At 34.8% G+C, this 21,393-nt stretch overlaps 1 protein-coding gene across 1 annotated transcript in view; it reads left to right on the forward strand.

Annotated features, from left to right (window-relative positions):
- Positions 1 to 17,274, forward strand: part of LOC140156689 (uncharacterized) — a 58,310-nt gene extending 41,036 nt beyond the window's left edge. The window contains exon 2 of the mRNA XM_072179625.1: positions 14,325 to 17,274. Coding sequence (XP_072035726.1) covers positions 14,325 to 14,522 — 198 coding nt within the window. The 3' untranslated portion in view covers positions 14,523 to 17,274. The remainder of the gene's footprint in view (positions 1 to 14,324) is intronic.
- Positions 17,275 to 21,393: the final 4,119 nt, after the last annotated feature.

Genomic DNA, 21,393 nt, shown 5'->3' on the forward strand with positions numbered 1-21,393 from the left:
GCAATGTTTGTTAAATGTTATCATTTAGATAGTGTCTATTATGACTCAAATCCACAGTGAATTCTTTGCATAGCTCAAATTGCACAGACGACATTACACTACACATGTTACAGGTATCCCGCCATTTCTGGGTTATTTACCAGCCATTTTTTATCTCTCAGTAAAAAATATCACTCAAGTAATTTAATATTACGTTTCATAAAGCGAATAAATATCCAGGCCCGGTCTTTATTCATCTCTTTTGTAACTAACTTTAGTTTGTAATTGCTCCACATTGTGTTTGTCAAAGTAAACATTGTAACATTATAACACATAACAAACGATTTTTTCTTTACAATCTTTTCTCTTAATTATGCAAAGTCCTTGAGGGGTTTGATACCTAATATGCGGTAGGGAAATACGGGGACCATTTAGGTAATGTTTTCAACGGTTATAATAAAAACGGTATTTTATACGCGCGAATGAGAGATTGGCTGCATGTATTATAGTGTATAATTTAAATGAATAGATACATTTACATATAACACGTCGAGTGACTTTTTTTCCTCATTTCTTTCTTCATGTGTACAAGTCCAGAAGGAAGGCACTGTACTATTTGTTTCTTACCATTGTTTTTTAAACAATTGAAATATTGAATAAGTTGTAATGGAAAACAATACAGTGCATTTTTGTTAAAGAGATAATAACATAATTATTATTCTGTAGCACGGCGCATCTTTGCTCCCAGGTGCTATTTATGCAAACGCACCTTTTTAGGGAATTATTTTATGCAACAAAGTCCTCAAATGTTTTGCTTGCATTTGCCATAAACAAACATAATTTATCCGGTTCTTTTTAGTACTCGTTGGTTATGGATTGTTCAAGGCCATTGAGGAGACGCTTGTTGATTCACAGCCGCCTTCGACTAATTAATGCCGCTATTGCAAACCTGTTATTGCAATTAATTAGTTGTTCACCTATTTGCAGACATTACTTGATCAAACAAAGTGTATTAGCAAATTGAAAAGAAAAATGAGGCTATTTGAAGACCTGAGCGCAAGAAGACCGTAAGTCTACTTGGCCCCTCAACATGTATACACTCAAGTTGCGTATAATTTCATATAGTTTGGTAATGTTTTATACATGTTCAGGGGCCAGAACAAATCTTTCACAGCCTTGCATGATGGAACGTGTATTAAACATCATAAAACCCTAAGAAAACTATACGTAACTTTAGTGTATACATGTTGAGTGGCCAAGTGGACTTACGGTCTTCTTGCGCGAAGGTCTTCATTTGAGATGGCTTCATTTTTACTGTATGTAATTAAATTTGATCCAATCTAAGCTTTAATGTAATCAGCGACTTGTTGAAGATTTTGATTGTCACATGGTGAACGCGGTAGCATCAATCAGCGGGATTCTTTTAGTACATTTGTTAAAAACAAAACATTTAGAAGTTCTTTATAAATTCGGAAAACAAAATCACCAATAACTGTTGTATGCTACATAATCATACAAAAACGTGAAATTATGAATGAGTGTCAAAGTTCAAAGTTTATTTGTCTGACAAGAACAGACGTCATGAAAGATACATATCAAATGTGATGAAAGTGGCAAGAAGGCAATTTACATTTTGGGTTCTCGTTATGCAAATTATACGAACTGATAAAGAATTTGAAATCAACGCAGGTGGTAGTAAAGAGTGCAATCACTAACGATCGGACGAAAGAAGCTTTTATAGTTTTCACTTTAGAAAATATAGGTCGAAGGCTTATAGATCATATTAATATTATATGGGCCAATTGATCACCCCGCATTCCATTTTCATATACGATGTTATTCACCGAATTACATAATATTTATGCCATGCAATTTGACAACGTCATAGCTCAAACCGTATTTTTCAATCACACTTTATCATTGCTTACATTACTTATAACATGTTCCAATTGTTCACAAAAGGCTAGTCACTCCAAGCCAAATAGTTTTGTTTCACTAATAAGGCGGCGAAAAGAAAAAACCTGTTCTATTATTATTATTTTTATTTCCTGGAGGCTAAAATTATCCTAAAATTGAACCCAAATCTGACAAATTTTCTGAAAAATATTTTTTTAACATTTTGGCCCCAAAACGGCTGATTTTAGCAAAAACAAACCCAGATGTTAACCCCAGAGGTAACATGCTTACAGAACGATGTCCTCGCAGATTTATTGATATGCTTGGGGATCCCAATGCAGTGTTATTTACATAAAAAGAAAACGGGATGATAGCTAGAACTGTCAATAAAATCCAAGGAATCATTCTTTCTGCAATATTGTTTTTGAATACAATATTTATTTAGTTTCTGTTAATCCAGTGTATTTTAAGTAATTTTACGTTATTAATAATATTGTAACAAGCTTGAAGTACTCATAGTCGCCAGTGATATATTAAATAATGTTTACTTTCTTATGTGAGAATCACAATTATGATTATGGCGTCAAGCTTATTATTATGTTGTGAATGACTGTTCTAACATCAGAAGTGTTACTAACAAACACTGATTAGTAAAAGCGCTCAATCCACTCAAACACAATTGCTGCTTATATTATTAAACTTTATTTGATAATAAACTTTAGTCTTCCCAGAAATTCATTTTCTATAGCTCCACTAATACTTTTTGGATTGCCAAGTCTCCAACCACAAGAATTGACGAATTCTTCCTTTCAAGGTCGGTTCCACAGTCGAGTCTTCCATTGAAAAGAAATCACGCAATACCTGTATGGGTGATAACATTTCGCAACGATCCAATATCACGCAATTCGCCGTCTTAGTGAATATGTCATACATAGTACCTGTTGTTAGCAGCCCTATGAGTTTGCTTAAGGGATCGGATAGCAATGTGTGCATGGGGGCACACTAGAAATATTGAATTGCATGCTGAATACAAGAAATGTCCTTCTGATATCAAATAGTTTGATTTTTTTGAAATTCGCGATTTAATGCAAATTTTATGGTAAATCATTATAAATGGATATTTTAGACATTTAACAGTCCTCGAAGTAAACTTTATAAATCCAATGATATGTAGTACCTTTACTTCGTTGTAAGGAACCTGTAAGGTGTTTTGTTCAAATGTGGCCGAGGGAAAATATTGCAGTTTAGAGTAATATATCTGCCCAGCTCTAACACGACAATCTAAATGATCTAAGAAACCATATTCAGGTATTTGTTGCAATTTGTCATTCCAACAGATGAATTTCTTGTTTAGATAATGAGGCCATCAAGTACAATTGGGACGACTTACATACGTCTGATTTAAGACTCTTACAAAAAGAAATTAGCCCAGACTAATTCATTGGTTATTTTACAAATAGCGAATGTAAGCTTGGACAACGTGGGCTGGCTGAAAGACGAATGGTGTAATATGTTTTCTTTTGGCAGTTCAAACGCACCGCCTCAATGATAATGCTTTATCATATCTGTAAAACCAATGAAGTAAAGCCTGTGTACAAATTATTATCGAAATCTTCTGCTGTCCACTAAATCAAAGTCTTAATTTTGATGAATTTTTCTAATGGAATGCCTCGACGTTCCGAAGGAATTAACCCAAATTTGAAATGATAAAATTAAGGACGATTCTTGACTTTCTTTTGAAAACACACATTAGAAAGTCTGTGTATAATCATGATAAGCATCTGATAGTCTTGAATAACATTTTGAAGTAGGCTATTCTCTTGCTTTTTAAAAGGCACGTATCTCTATAGAAAAAGAAATCATTGATATTTAACATTTGTATTTATTTAATTGGTGATTCCATGTCTAGTCAATGTTTCAACAGAGGTTATCCGTGTTCTATAAGTTGCATATCCTATCGGAGACGGCTATACCTTGTTTAGGATTTTCAAAAGATATACCTGTATGCGCAACCATGATTGTTTCAAAATAGCCCCCCAAAGTCATGCAGGTAACTCCGAGATCGTGCATTGGATTGGTTTGAATGAGACATACTACGGGAATCAATGCCTTTTGTTAAAAGTTACACATGAGTAAAGTGGATAACCTCTATTTTGATGCTGCTAGGTGATACCAAAATTAATAAGAACAATATAATAATAGTCATTAAAACGGACAAAAGTTAGCTATGAATATACGCATTTGGGAACGGGAGGGTTTGAATCCACGCATGCGTAATGCTTTGAAGGATGTGTCCTATTGGGTGGTCGAACATTGGTACTAGAATAGTAAACAATCGGTACATACAGTAAGCCAAAAAATTAAGCTACCAGGCCTTTGTTGAAATTGTTCAAGAAATAAAGACACGGCAATCCAAAAACCCAAGAAAGATGCAAATTTAAAAGTTGCAGTTTGCCCATTCCATGTCCTATTGATTTGTACACAAAGCTTTCTCCAACACGATAACCGGCGCCATGCTGTCATTGATTATCACGAAAAACTAGCGCCGCGCTTTCATTGATTAGAACACAAAAGTGCAATTCTTCATTTGGTTTTAGATCACTGTTTCTTTAATTCTCAACCAATTTCAACAAACAAGGTCTTAAATCAGAGCTAAAGATTACAGGCATTGGTTGCAGGATTTTATTTTGACACATTTGACTTTATTTAGGATATACAAGGGTGAACACAACTGGTACCTTAATTCTTTGGCTTACTGTATATGTTTTTGAGAAAGGTCAAATCAAAATACTTGTGAAATTTTACCTCATCATGGACTTTGCAAAGGTGTGGTGAAACAGCCGCTTGGTGTTTTATCAATGTCGACATGTAAACCTGGTGCTGTCCGCCTTCTCTGATTAGATTCAATGAAATAATTGTGTATAAAGTCTCTCTCTCTGCTTGTGGCAGAAAATGTTCTAGTTGGCAGAGGCTTTACACAGCACTTTCCACTTGACAGGTGGTTACAAGAGTACAACGCCAAATGGGCTATTCAAGTTTAAATGCATACACCCCATATGGAAGACATGATCTATATCTTCCACACAAGGAGTGTGAATTTCAAATGGGATTACCTGAATGGGTGACTCATTTGAAATCTACATGCCCTGTTTGGGAGATTATGGTCATGCCTACCACGTGGGGTGTATGGATTTTAACAGGAATAGCCCAATCTATTAGATCATGAAGTACTAGCTACGATAGTGTGGATTGGAATTGTATTTGCATTGTTAAAAGGGTTAACCGTGTGTGCTTTTACTTGGATTTTGTTGTCATACAACTAGAGTCATACAAATATTTCTACAGCATTTTTTAAAATATTTTTTATGATGGATAAGCGCGATTCTTACCCAAGTCAATTACAATGCGCGCGACGCAATTAGATATTGGTCAATGGATCTAGCAATTTCACCAGCATTCGCTCTAGAAGTAGTGATGTAAGATTATTAATTACCATAGCGATATGTGAAATCAATTTGAATGTATTGCCCTGCATTAGACGTGCGCTGTAACTCTGCATCGCACCATTGATTATCAAAGAATATGGATAAAGAAATAGATCGTAATTCTATGGAAATGTTACATTTATGCAGAGCCCATACGTTTTGCTGGCACCTGTATGATTAGTGTCTTTGAAAAGAGCGGTATTGTATTCTATATATGACTGCACAGATACACAGATACACAGGCATGACAGGTGATGAATGCAGCCTACTTATAGAGCAGGGCAATACATTCAAAAATTGTTTTCACCTATCACTATGGTAAATAATCCTGTTACATCACCGTTGTTCAACACCGATTAACAACGATGCGTCCGCGTCGTCTGCGTGGTTTACTTCGCGAGGGCAGCTTTAGCTGCCCGAGCGAAGTAAACCACGCAGACGCGCCGGACGCGAGTTTCAACAACGAAAAGAAGCTAAAGATCGTACCGTTGATCGTATAATTCACGATTATTTTACGAGGAATGTCAGTTAATCATTGCCACTCAGCCTTACAAAAACGTCGATGATTTCTCTGTTGATATCAGCAATAAAACTACAGAATAAAACGGCAATGTTTAGCCGCTACCTGTAAAATATTGAATTCAACTTGTAAGCTTGCATACGCACAAAGGTTCCAGGCATGACGAATTTTACGCGCTCTCGCTTAACGCATAGTCTCGCTCGCGTTCGCGTATACGCTACAGTAAAAGTGTGGGTTCATCACGGATTAACAACGGTTGGCTCCTGTACAAAGGTATAGGAAGAGTTGTTGAAATGGGGTTTCTTATCATTATTAGCGTTACTAATGAATTTATTAATATATTTGAATAAACTATTCATGTACTCTATTTATATTCTTTATTTACATATTTATTTATTTACTTGGTCATGTAACATTGAATTAATCCTTTTTGTATTATACTGAACCTTCGTCTTCTTAAGGGATTGTACCAAAATAAGCGCTCAGATGTACATGAGGGTAATCTTCAGCCATACAGACAAAATAATTTAGGTACCGGTTTTTTTTCACCACTAATAAAGACAGATATGTCATAATTAGAACAAACAGCCAATAGCTGCGCTTTTGAGCCCATTCATTGGAATCGGTCAAGTAATAAAGACGCATTAATCCAAAAACCAAAGGAAGATGCATACTTAAAAGTTGCAAAGACTGCTCCATTGGATGCCCTATTGATTTGTGCACAAAGCGTTCTTGAATAAGAGAACTAGCGCCGTGCATTCCCAGTAAATCACCGTTTCTCAACCGATTTCAACAAATGAGGTCTTAAATCAGAGCTAAAGGATGCAGATTTTGGCCGCTTGTTTTCATTTTGACAATATTGGTCTTTGTTTAAAAATAATACATGGGTGAACATAACTGGTACCTGGTACTGCATTACAATCTTCAATCGAAAAGCGTAAATTATAACTTATCACAACTGGAAAAATGATGTCTGTTTAAATACATCCCATGCCCCAAAACATGTAGCTGTATAATGATTCACCCATGAAGTAAGCCATCCGGCAGCACACACCTGTAGATATCGTCTATGTTGACTCTTAATACCTTTATCATGTTTATTGAATAAGGCATGTAATTCGATTTGTCCAATACTCCATATGAATATGAATGATATCTCTACAAATCTTCCTTATTGCAGTAAATATTTTTAAATCCAACACTTGAACGCAATCATAACACTGTTAATCTAAACGCCAGTCATTTAAAGCCTCTGCGTGTGCATTGCAATACTTGACATTTCGAGTGCGTCTCTCTTCCACGTACAGTTAACCATTTCCACACTCAAATATCATGAAGTGAAAGTAAGTTTCTATCGCAATGTATCATCTAAATATTGACTCGATTTATTCTAGTGTTACGCCAAAGGCATTCCAACACTCTTACGAAGAACAATTGGAGTAATTATTTAATAATTACCGGAAAGATGTTGACGGATAGATTCAAAGTCACCTTACCCTGAACACGTAAGTGATACCTACCCAATCGATCATCGGATGACACCCAAAACGGTAGAGAAGAGAATACCAAAACTTTGTTGATTAATGTTCTGCGTGCTCGCCATAGGCTTCAACATAAAAAAGTTTCTAGATAATTTCGCAAAACATCAAGAGCTATCTCAAGAACCACTGAGCTTGTTTGTATTCATTTTAATGCATTGATCATGCTGATTCCAAATATGGTCATGCAAATGTACCTAATTCCTAGGTTTTTAAAGTTTAAAAAATTGAAACCTGTCGTCTGCACTCGGCTGGAGAGGTTAAGTTTTGAATACACCGTAAATCCCTACACACGCTAAACACCAAACATGTCGTTTAGCTAAACGGTGGCATTTAACGTGTTTTGGCCGGATACAAGTGTTTAGGATGCTTTTAGATACAAATTAAAAGTTTTGAAATATGAAACACCAAAATTTGGCTAAACGCCTAACGTGTATAAAAAGTGTTACAGCCAGGGATTTAAGTTGCATATACTGTATAAATAGGTTCTGTAAATTTACGGATATTTCTGGCAGCACAGTTGCTGGAAACGGTTCCGTGAAAATGTATGTAAAAGTATTTCAACTTTCTACAAGAGTATGAACATGCTTCACAAAATACGATATCTGAGTTTATTAAGTTATGTAGTTTTTGAGGACACAGCAGTTCCGGTAACTTTACTGCCTGAAATTCCCGTTAAATTACGCCATATTTTCAAGTGTACCTTGTTATAGTATAATTCGCTCAAAACCAAATGATTTTTTTGAAATTATGATCAATGTATTAATTATCAACATTATGAATCGCATCAGCAATATTCCGAACATGTTATTTGTTCTTCTTAGAATTTCTTTTTGAGTTTATATTTTTTTGTCATTTTGTGACATATCAAGTAGACTTGGACGAATTTCAATCTCTAAAGATATACATGGCAATAACGCATTGACGCATTCCAGGATTGGTTTAATGAAATATTTAAAACATTCTACTAAATTTGTTGAAAGTAATCGGTTGCATGGGAAGGATGTGATATCAGAATCATGATCGTACATTTTGAGCACATAAATGATGAAAAAAGATGTAATTGCACCGCCGCGTGGGCCTTTTTATGATTGTAAGTTGAAACTCCTCAGGACTATCCTATTACGATATTAAGAGGTATTCTGAAGTAAGTCGAGTGAGCGCCAAACTGGAATTTGATGGTTAGCGTGGATTACCATTCGGTAGGCACTAGATTGGAAAGGGCTTTCACGGGATTTAACGACACGTCTACCATCAAGACGTTTCACCTCTTTTGCACAGACAAGTGTTTGGAATCGGATATATAGATGATATACGTGATGTCTTAAAGTTAAGTAATATAGGAAAACAATTATCGAAGCAATTACGAAACATATAACTATTTGCGGTGTTTTAGAAGGCTAATAATTACAAAACAAACTTAGGATTATAAGAAAGTTCTGAACGAATCTATCAATGTGGATTTTATCATATCTTTTTTTTTTCAAGGGGTGTAGTCACAAATAGAAATTAAGCACCGCTTGGAAAAAAAGTCTCCGAAAAGCTTCTTCAAAATAGAAAAGTGTATATTTGAAAATTTGCACAAATATGTGAATAGAAATTAGATTAGAAATGAAATGTTAAATGAATAGATACAAATGGCAATGTTAGACAAATTTAGTTGTACTTTGCTGTGTTAGCACGCGGTTGACACTTTTGTACCCTTCTAATCAGTCACTTACTTCTATCTTTAAGTGTTGATGAGTAAACATTAGAATGCAAAATAAAGATATTAATATTTAACTTGAACGGTTAAGCACCTGATGTCTGTTCCAATTAACACAATAACTCCCGTTTATAAATGACCAACATGACTGAACACATTTTGCTGCTCTTAAACCTGTCATGAATGATCGCAGTGTTTTTAACCTATGACGATAACTTGACATGTAATAAAAACTTCGTCAATTCTCATGAGACTAGAGAGGCTCCACGAAATTAATATAGTCGTTTGGTGAATGACAGAGTTAACAGAAATTGTTCGCCTTGTGAAGTAACAATTGCATGCAAGCCACACTCAAGGCCCTTCTAAAAAGGGGGAAATAATATAACAATACTTTTAGCAACTCTTGATGAATGAAAGACAAAATGAATGACAAAATAACAAGTCTTTGAGGGGTATTCACAGTGGGAATAGCCTCAACGAACAGGTTTGAAAGTCGAAAGGATATTGTCTTCAGTCACTGGTTCCCCTGTGTATATGACACTTTAGGAGGGCGAATATAAGGCCATTTTTGTACGCTATTTACGTGGATACACAAGTCAATAGGGCTGCTTAGGGCATAGAACCTTGACGCAATTTTATACGAAATGTGAGAGCGATTTGACCATGAACTTAGCTTGAGGCATTGGGAATAAGAATGGTATTCTTTGGTGCGATGTCACTTAGCATACAATATAAGGCTTAAAAAATAATGCATTTCTTTCTCCTCGTAGATTAACAAGAATATAAATGAAAAGGAAAGCTAAAAGGTTTTCTTGAATTGATTTTTTCTCCTGAAAATCAAGCAGAATGTACGGATGTGTTATTTGATGAATTTAACAATCGAATTCTAATGTTTTTACTGATATATCCGTGTAAATAGTGGGAGACAACAACATCATACAAACTTGAATTGTAGAGCTATTTGTGCTTCTAAATTATAATGTAATGTTCTTACGCCACGAATAACGTGTACCCGAAGTATCCGAATCTGTTAGCTTCAATAGAAAGAAACGTAATCGATCTGTGAATGTGAAATATTCAAAATGTGTGTGATATTAGATTTCTCGTGTTGGCAAATGTCTCCGATCCCTGATAGATTGGTTTTGAATAATTGAAACTATGGTGACTGGTTTTCACGTTTTTCATATTTCTATAACTAAGACAATAGTGCAACGCAGTATCCTTTACACCCATATATTGTGTCAAATCAGTAAAGCCAGTAAAACTTAAATAATGCGTGAGGCGCAGCCGAACCAATTATTTAAACGTTTTTACTGCCGTAATGCTATGCGTAGAATGTTTTACAGCGCTTGACCCATTATTGCAGAATAAGGGACTTTCACGTTCGCATGTAGGTGTAATCATCCCGGGTAATCATGAAGTATAATGATAGAGACATCATAACAAGGAGGCGTCATTTGTTTTGAGCCAAGGTGTCCTTGTAGGTGAGATCTTATTGCAGAAGACTTTTGCGCTGTTCCTGTGGGCTAGTTATATCCACTAATCCTAAGATCCGTTAGTCGTAAGGGTAGCTAGTCTGGAAATTTGCTGGTAGCTTAATCCAAAACATAACCCATCACTAACTCACACCTTAAACCTAGCCCTAACTTACGCTAGCAAACCCTTTTTTATTTTTCTGACTAGCGAACTTATTTTCTGACTAGCGAATTATCTTTTTGGACTAACGAACTAGCGAACCTTAGGACATCGCTGTTATTCTCCGTTCCTCTAAGAGGCACTTACCAATTAAAGTAATCCATTATTTATGCAAGACTAGTGGCGATTAAGTTGCTAAACATAATAAAAAACAGGTTGTCAATCAATATGGTATCTTAAAGAACAATCCTATCGGACTTTAAACTACATCGCTGAACGATGAGTAGTTTTTAGCCAATAAGCATGATAAGGAAGAGCTCTATTAAAATATCACATATATACTTTTATGCGGTTCTTGAGTTACGTTGTAAAGAGGGCTGAAACAACAACACTTTTGTAAAACGTACATAACTCATTAACAACAATAAATTAAGCAAGTTTGCAAAATATACGATTTGTAGAATGAACTTTTGCAAAACATCAAGGTGTTGTTTTTCAATAATATATTGATCTAGATAATGAAAATCTATTTTTTGGTTGCTTCGACCAACAATACCTGCCTATCCTTAAATTGTTCATTGGTAGCTTGAGGAAATACTTTAAAATATTATTTGAATCGCGGATAATATTATAATTTATGGCACACTTAAACTACACATTAAAAATAAATGGAGAGGAATTACTATAATTAGTAGTACCTGTTGAAAATACGTATGAGAGACAAAAAAAAATCCTAAATAGAATCTTTTCGAACTTGTGAAAAAAGGTTTGGTTTGATATATTATCCATTTTGTTGTCAGCGAATTGAAAATGAAATTATACTTCAGTGTAGCGGCAATGGAGAAACAATTGGTCAGCCATCTACAAATGAGAAAATGGACGAAATAAAAGTGACCATAAAACGCCATTTGGTCACATCAGATGATTTATATTAAAGCAGTTTATATTGAAAATTATTTAATATCATTGTATTATTACAAAAAAGCTGCTGACAAACTCTGACACTGACAAAAACCACTCCTTTTGAGTGAACAAAGAAAATAGGAGATAAGGACTATAAGGACGGTAATTGTTTGTATTTAGAAAAGGCTAAATGAAGCATTTTAAACTCGCTTTAGAAATACCACTTGGTATCTTCCGCTCTGAAACAGAACTGAAAAGTTATTTCATATAAATGAATTAAATAATAAATAAATCCAAGTAAGGTAAATCATCCACAGTAAAGTGCTCAACCAAGAAGGGAGCTGGAATACATTTAAATAGACTTTGTGATTTATTAAAGCATTATTTACGCTCGGTGAACGCGCTTCGCGCTCGCCGTCGCCACTTCGCGGCGTGAGCACTTCGCGCTAGAAATCGGGGCATCATAATCAGCTTCCAGTGATAAGCTTATTCTGACGAGTGTAGGTCGGCTTCGGCTGGTCTGCATGAAACAATATTGTAAATAATGCTTTAATAAATCACCAAGTCTATTTTAAATGAATTAAATAATATACAGTTCAAATTGCCCGCCATATTTTAGGCCTCAATACTAAACATTTTATTATCTCAAGCTGACTTTATGCAAGTCGCAAGCGGTGGGATTGATATCTGACCAATGATATAGATCGCTACGAAAAGTACGTCACTTACCTTTACGACCATTTACTCAATATTGCGCACTGTGATTTGTAAAAACAGACACTGTTCATTATATTAGCACTGGATTTTCAAAATAATACTAAAGTAAAAAAAATCTTACATTCTGTAATGTTTGAAAAAATACGGTCTGGTCAAGGACAATATTTGTTTTCTGAAATTGTAATAAAAATATGTGGGTTGGTGGTTTTTTAGGGTCGGTCGGGTTACGCCAATCAAGGGAATTTTGTTACGCGGTATTGGGCCAATCACGTGTTGAATCTGTCGTAACTTACTATGTTATTATTATTATACTGATGAGTAGGGAATGTTTACGTAACGTGATAAGAACAAGTATCTTAGATGAAATCTATGACGTGACCTTGTCGAACATTATGTTATAATAGCATAAGTTATTATTCTACACAGAGCTTCAAATATATGTGACTATGTTTTCTGTATGACATTCCTAATAATGTTAATTTAGATGCTGGAATTGATAATATGTCTCTGAAACGAGCATTCAGAAATAGATATATTTTCCTTTCCCTGTTTTTGTATTAACATCTTGAAACACAATTGAACTTATCAGTATATCCCATCAATAATCTGCAGTTAGACTTACGATGTCGTTCGCCATCGTCACGCCGATGCGCAAATTGTTACTGCGCACTTCACGACTTTAAAATACGGAGTAACGATCGGCGTGACGTCAAATGACGTCAAATGACGACATCTCAGGTCTAACTGCAAAGAATTATGGGAAGTAACGAAGAGGTTAATAGCTATCTGTTTAGAGTGCATATATTAGTCTCGTTTTAAAAGGAATCAATTTGATAATCAACATTTTCTTTAATTAAACATCGTTATTCGATCTAGCAAAATTGAGAAAATAAATCGATTAAAAAGTAATTTTGTTGCCCGCTTAACAAACGACTACAAATGACTACCTATGCTGATATCCAGTGCACCTCTTTATGATACCTGAATTATTAATTTCATATTGTTCGAAACAATTATCTTCCTCACATTAATTGTAGATTTCAGATAGAGTCACCCATTCAGGTAACCCCATTTGAAATTCCCACTCCCAGTGTAGAAGATTAAGGTCATGTCTTCCATAGGGGTGTATGGATTTCAACTGGAATGGCTCGATGCATATACCACAATGTGATGCGATCAAGCAAGTTGGAAGTCGAAAATATTGATTTTGAGATACAGCCAAACAATGGAAACATTTCCTTTTGTTTCCTCTTGTTTTGGAAACTCTTTAATTGCTCATATCTTTGGAACTGGTTGTTCAATTTCAATGGGGTTTTATACAAAATGCAGCTTTGTTAATGTTTTTTGCTATCCTATAAGACACTGAAAATTTAATATCACATATGATTCAATTTAGCAATCAATGTCATCTTTCCGCTGCCTAGTGTACCCCGTATAGCAACTTATTGGTTGTTAAATCAGTCAATAACGTGTTCCCTGTAGTTGAGTATTATTGAGACATGTGTGTCACAAACTACCCCCACACACCAAATATAAAATATATGTCAATGCTTAATCTGACTTCAAATGACTCTACTTCATTGGCCTAAATGTGATAATTCTATATATATATATGGCAAAACAGTTTAACATAGGATAAAAGTGTAGATTCAACACTTTGAACCAAATATAATCAATGTTGTGTAATTTTACAACCATATTTTCAAACCCTGCACTGACATTTTGTTGATAAACAAAAATGCATTGACTTTCGGAAAATTCAAACTTTCGCAAATATAAATTCTTTGGAATTAAAAAGGTAACCAACTTAAACAAACGCTAGCTGAACGTAATGTCAAATTTTGGTTCAATCCAAATCTCAAAAATCTACCATATTGACACATATCGCATTTCTCATGGTACTAATTATTATCTGTTTTCTTTCTTTTTTCTTTAATCTCCTGCAGGATGCCAATAATGTAGCTAATGTTGCAGCTAAAATGGTTATGCATCTCTGGAATCAAGAACTTCGATCTCGGTTTAACAACGCTGGCAAACGCGACTATGATGAAGATGCCGTTATGATTGAAGAACCAACAAAACGCAGAAGACCCGGATGTGTTTACGATATCTGGAAGGGCAGAGGTCTCTCACGATGCACATAAACTTTGAACTTTGACCTTTTAAAAATCCCTTTTATGTCATTTGATAACATCCCTGGATTAATACTCTCACAATCAGTTTCATTTAAGAAACTTGGTGTATAATTTGAATCGAAAAGAAAAACAAGAAATTTCTATTTTTAACTTCACTTCATACCAATTTGTCAAAAAAGATTATAGTGAAGATTATGCTTGAAATATGGATTGATATTTGGTCGACACTGGATTAGCCTAGGGGATATTTGTCGATAATCTCACCGATACGCCATTGTATATTGATTACTTGTATTATAACAACTAGCTATTCTCGGGTCCGAATACTCATAAACAGACCTCTATCGATTCAGTATTTTGGGTACAACTATTTGATACCACTGTGACTTGTTTTTTGAGTTCTAAATCTTTTAGTTTATATATCTGCTCAGAATTATTAACATATTAATTTGGTTGAATGTTTACAAAATCAAATAGGAAACCGTCAAATCGTACCTCGTATACATCTAAGATTGACATTGAGCGATATTCACAAAGATTATCGCAGATGTTGCATTCAATTGGCAGTGAACAATGTCCACAAGTTAATTAATTGTGTGCATTTGCCTCATGGTTATTGAGACAAGATTAATCACAACTTTTCTTAAGCCATTTTTAAATAAGATCAGAATGAAAATCACCTGCTGCATTTTATAATGGTATTCTATTGAAATCCGCACACCCCTATGGAAGGCATCACCTTTAGTATTCCACACAGGCAGTGAGAATTTCAAACGGGGTTACCTGAGTGGGTGACTCCATTTGAAATCTATCCCCTTCTGTGGGATAATATTGTCATGTCTTCTATAGGGGGTGTATGGATTTCAACTGGAAAAGTCCAATCTTGTTTTCGTAATGTGGTCAATCTTTATGTTGTGTACTTACTAACATTTAGTAAAGTAAAGCGGGTATTAAAGTGTAAATTAGATGAATTATTTTGTAGCATACTACGCTTAATAATGTATAAATCAAGAACATTATATCACTAAAATAGAACGCACATAGAAGAATATATACGAAGGCATGATGTGTAGGTGTGTATTTTATAACAGAACAGAAAAACTATTCTTTGTATAAAAATAAGAATCTGGCGCTTTGTGGATTGTTAAATAACTTTTCCTATTTTACTATTATTTTAAACAACATGACTTAAATAGATTTAATCACACGTGCGCATTGAGTTCTTTGTTGTGTTTATGGTTATGACAATACTAGAATGACAGACCAAACAAATGATCTTTTCAACAAAGTCCGGATATGAAATATGGAAAGCCGATATGACATAGAAAGCCAAGGTAATAAAACCTACATTATTGGAAGTCATTCTATTCAAAATACAGATAAATTTCATCATCAACAAGAGTTATTTTAGGAAGAGAATATTAAACCACGCTGCATTTACAAGTCAGATGGAAAATCAAGATTCATATTCAGAATAATAACTTCCAATATACCTGCTCTTGGGCTGTTTGTGGTTTAAATTTAGCGCATCATAAAAGCTGCAAATATCCGCCAAAATGTCCGTAATTGACGGAAGTTTGATACATTTTGTGTTCGATGATTTGTTTGACGTGTCGAAGCGTATCGTTCAAATAAAGCTTTGTCAATTTAATAAAATTTGGTCATCGTTATTTACTTGGATTTTTTCAGAGCGTGAGTGAGAGATAATGAATGAAAGGAACATGTTATTTAAATATTATGTAAAGCATTTTTGGTATGTACGGCTTAACTAAATGTGTCTTTGAGAAACAAATAGCCCATTCAAGATCCCACCAAAGCCGGCACCAAACAATACATTTGTTAAACCTTTCGGATATAACCCCAATGAATAACAAAGTTCGAAGTGGCTTATAAAAAAAAAGTTTCCCAATGCAAAGTTCCGTAACTCCCACAGTGATCTCTAACTGAGCAGGTTAAGTTTTTGTAACTATTTATACATTAAATAAGTGAGCAGGTATTTATTGGGCTAAACACATTGGTTCTGACAAATGTGTAGTTTGGTTCTTGAGTTATTGTTCTAAATGAATCAAATCCTTGGCATCTTATTGCACTAAACCACTCCGAACTTTATCCCAATTCATGTATCACCCTTTGCTTAATAATTAACAAACGTTTATGGGTCAAACAGAAGGGAGTCTGCCCATTCATGATTTGAACATAGTCAAAGGTGTACCAATATTCATGTTAAGGGATAATGTACATAATCCGTTACGCAATATACATAACGTCCATTTCTTACGTTTATTCTATTGCAAGTAAATGTACGCAATGTACGTTATGTAGTATTGCGTGAGCCTGAGCTGGATCTCGGTATTCAAATTAATAAAACAATGTTGAATATAATTTTTAACTTAAAATGTACTAAACGCACAAATACCCGATATTTATAGTCTGGTGTTGAATAGTTGCATATTTAAAAAAAAAATTGGACTATAATGAAGACTGTCAGTTTGGTTAACGCTAAAATAAACACCTTAAAATGGATATAGTCTACAATATTTTGGAAAATAGTGTCAATTTAAATCGGATTATTTGCTTAATTTGTAGAAGGTATTAATCAACACCATTGTTGACTTGTGTGCGTATCGCTCACACCCCTTAAATTGACTACATTGCATTTAATTTCAAATGATTTATGTTAATGTAATTTATTTTGCCTTGTAGAAGATACTAGTTTTGTGCACATGAATAAAAAAAGAAATTTGCTGAAATGCAACATGAATTGTGTATTGACTGTTGTTATTCTAAGTTGGTATTTCGACTTCATGAGCTGGAAAGGCTACTATTAGACTCGAGATATATTAAAGAAATGTTTTGCATATCTTCACTAACTTAAGGCAAGACTGAACAGGTGAAATAGCCAAATAGTGCAAATATCATAATTTTTTAGTTATTTCCAGATTAAAATGCTTTAGAAATAAAGCTATTATTTGCTTTTTATTTGAGCTCAATTGGCCATTTGGTTCTCAAGCAACAGCAAATCAAAGCTTTGGTGTGGTATTCATACCTTTAACCATTTTTGAGAAAACGTGCGCGCAATATACACCGTTCAAACTCCAAGATGGCCGCTGTTGCGATGGCAACGCGACAAAATATTGCAAATTGTTACGTTACAAATCTTATTCCTCACTAAGGTATACATTCCTGCTAAGTTTCAAGAGAATTGGTTGCAAACGTTGGAAAATCACATTTATAAGGCCGTATAAAATTAATGTTTTGGTTCTCGTCCAGAGGATTTTCATGAATTGATGAGGGAGGGAGGTGTTTTTTTTTTTTTTCAATGTAAAATTAGCATTGTCAGGAGTTTTCGGTCTTCTCCAACAGTGCTCGAGGAAACGATGAGGCCCTTTTTTTTTTCAAATGTGAGATTCTGAGGGATAAACCCCCTAGAGTACCACAAAAAGACTTGGAAGTGATGCTTGTTCTCTAATAAACGTATTTATATGTATGAAGATTTCATAAATCATTCCAAAGTCTAAAAAATTAAAAATCTAAAAAAAAAAAAATCTGACAAATCCCAGAAATTGAGGAGGGAGGGACGAGAACCAAAATATTAATTTTACACGGCCTAAGTTCAGTCTTGCCTTAACTTTTTATTCAATGCAGTGTGACATTTTCCACTTGATTTTGAAGAACAAACGCAAAACATAACAAACTCCCAACTGTCTGAAATTAATTGCAATAGATGTGAAATATTGCCTGTCATTCTCAAATACATAAACAATGGGTCGATTTGTCTTTTTCGTATAGCAAAATAATACTTTCAGTTTCCTAAACTCCTAGTGGTCAATGTTTGGTCGGCTATTGACTGGCTGGAGAGTGTGCGTGAAGAGTGGTAGACACTGTATCAAAATGATTGGTACCCATCAATTTTGATGTTTATTGAAAATCCAAAGCATGTTTTTTTCAAATGCAATATTGGATACTCTCGAAATATCCAAAATTTAAAGTTTTTGACTTGTTATTAATCTACACATTATTTGTATCTTATGTTGAATTTTGATGTGTCAGACTCATCCGTTATAAGAAAACTGATGAGTACCAATCATTATGATACAGCATGCACCCAATCAGATTAGGCTTATTCGTTCATATTTGAATAGATCACCCTGAACTACAACGTTCACGCGGTACCTACATGTATGCATTTAACCATAGAAGTCAAAGAAATGCTGATCACTCGCACCTGTAAGATTAGTATCTTTTGAAAAGAGCGGTATTGTATTCAATCTATGATTGCAGACATACACATGTGATGAGTGAAACCTGCTTGTAGTGCAGGGCGATCTATTCAAAAATTGTTTTTTTTTTTTCTATTCGTAAGCGAAGTGTTACGTGTAATCCAATTATCACTATGGCAACTGGATCACGCTTTGGAGTTCTGCACCACTATCGAAATGATCGCAACACAAAGTCTAGAGCATGTACGATCAATTTCAAAAGATGCGTAATCCAGTTACCAGGGAGTTATATCACCACTTCGCTGGCGAATTGCTATGGTAGTTATCCGATTATTACGTCGCTTCGACAGCGAATACAAATGAGAATCAGATGCTCAGCAGAACAAAAGATTTTAAGGAGTTTTGTATTCATCTATCCGATCATTACGTTTATATGATAAAACGACCCAATTGCGCTTACCGTACCCATGCATCTTACATATCAGCATCGATTATGTTACAGAAGTTCCATGATACAAGATTAGTCAAGATAAATGCATTTGTTTGCTCATTATGCAAAATGATTATGCTCAGTTCAAGTCTTTGATTTTGTTTTCATATTAGTTCTTTCATAAAATCTGATATTTATTCCTTCTTTTGTCCACATTCATCGTATCGCTCCGGGGTTACTGTATATGCTCACTTTTTGTAACTCAAACAAACGATACGACACGAAACTAAACCGCCTAGTCGTTTTGATATCGTTAATTGTCAATAGGACTGCCAATAAAATCTAGTATCCCAACGATAGATGTCAACCAGGAGAGTGAGAGTTCATAGGGGCAATGTCGGGAACCACGTCACGCTATTGTTCGGCCTAGGCTACATCAATTAACGCATGCGTGTTCGTCAATACAGCTTTAGTCTCCTTCACCTTCGCAACACGATATATTGGAGTGACTGGTATCACTCTGACGGCGGAGGAAAATACTAGCTGGTCACGGACAGTTTAATTCTATCAAGCATATAATATCTGAACAATCACCGTCATTTAATCAATTTACTACAGAATAATTGTATACTTAAAATATAATTTAAATATTGTAAACCTATGAACTTATATATTTGTGTACTAAAGTATAACGACACGTGAATAATATCATGTAGGAAACAAAATGGCCGCTAATGGCCGCCTATTGTCCAGACCTAGGCTACACCTTCCGGTTTCGTCACGGCATTTCAGTCGCCTATATATCCCGACTATTGATCCCCGTGTCAACTAATCCCTGTACTTTACAAACTAGAATAGCAACTACAATTCTGTTATTCCTCGTTTTCTGGCGCAATAGATGCAAGTTAAACTTAAACGTCTAAGCAGGAGGTAGATTTTTCCTTTCATCGTTTGACACTTAACCCCATGAAAACTACCTGCTTATTGATAAAAAAAAAAGGAGTTTTCATTATCACTTGGACCAATCAGCAACGTTGTTTATAGAATAATTTCACCACGCAAAAAATGGGGGTGAATTATTTGCGAACCGCCATTCTGATTGGTCACTTACATGATATCTTCATTTTATTCACCAATCAGACGCAATGTTAGATCGGCAGGTAGTGCTCAGGGGCTTAACAAACTACCAAACGGCTCCATGTAGTTGTTCAACCATTTGCGTTCATTTAGTGACAAAACGTTGACCCTACCACTTACACCTACCCGGCGTAGGGTAGGATGTCCAACACTAAGTGTAGGGGATGTTGAGGCCCAGCGATTTTTATTTTGCTCGCATAAACATATTCTTAATGATATTGAGTTCAAGCTTAAACATTAGATTTGTGATTTCTTTTCTTATTTAGCCAAAAGTCATATTTTGTAATATACTTTAGTACACAGCCAGAATTTTCCTAGTTTGAGGGGGCACACTTGCATGACGTGATAGCGGCACTACGAGCAAATCACAAGAGGAAACACATGATACCTATCCATTGGTACCAATATTTATAGAGAAATCAAGGGGAGCATCGTTAGAGGTGTTACAAAATGTCTCAGTTGTACAAAATCGTTAATGATTTGTAAGAACTAGCTTACGTCATAAGAAGGTTTGTAACGCTGTAATTATTGTAATAAGTGTTAAGGCTAGTATCATTGAGCGTTAAACAATTAAAATATCTTCTATACATTCAACATTGTCTAGACGGTGATGCTGTATTCAGACAATCGACACCATTATATAATAGACTACTAGTTAAAGGTACGTTTTTATCACTAGATTTGAGACCCAAATATATATTTTTATTTACGTCTAAAGAGTACCAAATCAATGCATTGATAAAGAAATCAGCATTTTTGAAATGTTGATCACCATTCGTTTTTTATTTTGAAATGAATTACGTTCTTGTTATTGTGTAATCTTCTAAATAAACAGGTTACATGTACTAATTTAGAATGAAAGGCTACATTGGAAAAAATACAAGTTTTGTATGTACACTTACAATACTTACAATATTGGATCCTGCCATTTATGTCATCATAATAACTGCACTCTATTCCATATCTTAAATGGATACAACTATTCTCTGCAGAATGGTAAATACAACTGGAGACATAATCAGACACTGAAAGCTGTAGCAAATGGTATAATTCCCTTCATTGAAGAGGCAAATCAGAAGTCGTATATCCCTCC

Source organism: Amphiura filiformis, chromosome 7 (genome assembly GCF_039555335.1).
Source record: "Amphiura filiformis chromosome 7, Afil_fr2py, whole genome shotgun sequence".
Lineage (NCBI taxonomy): Eukaryota > Metazoa > Echinodermata > Ophiuroidea > Amphilepidida > Amphiuridae > Amphiura > Amphiura filiformis.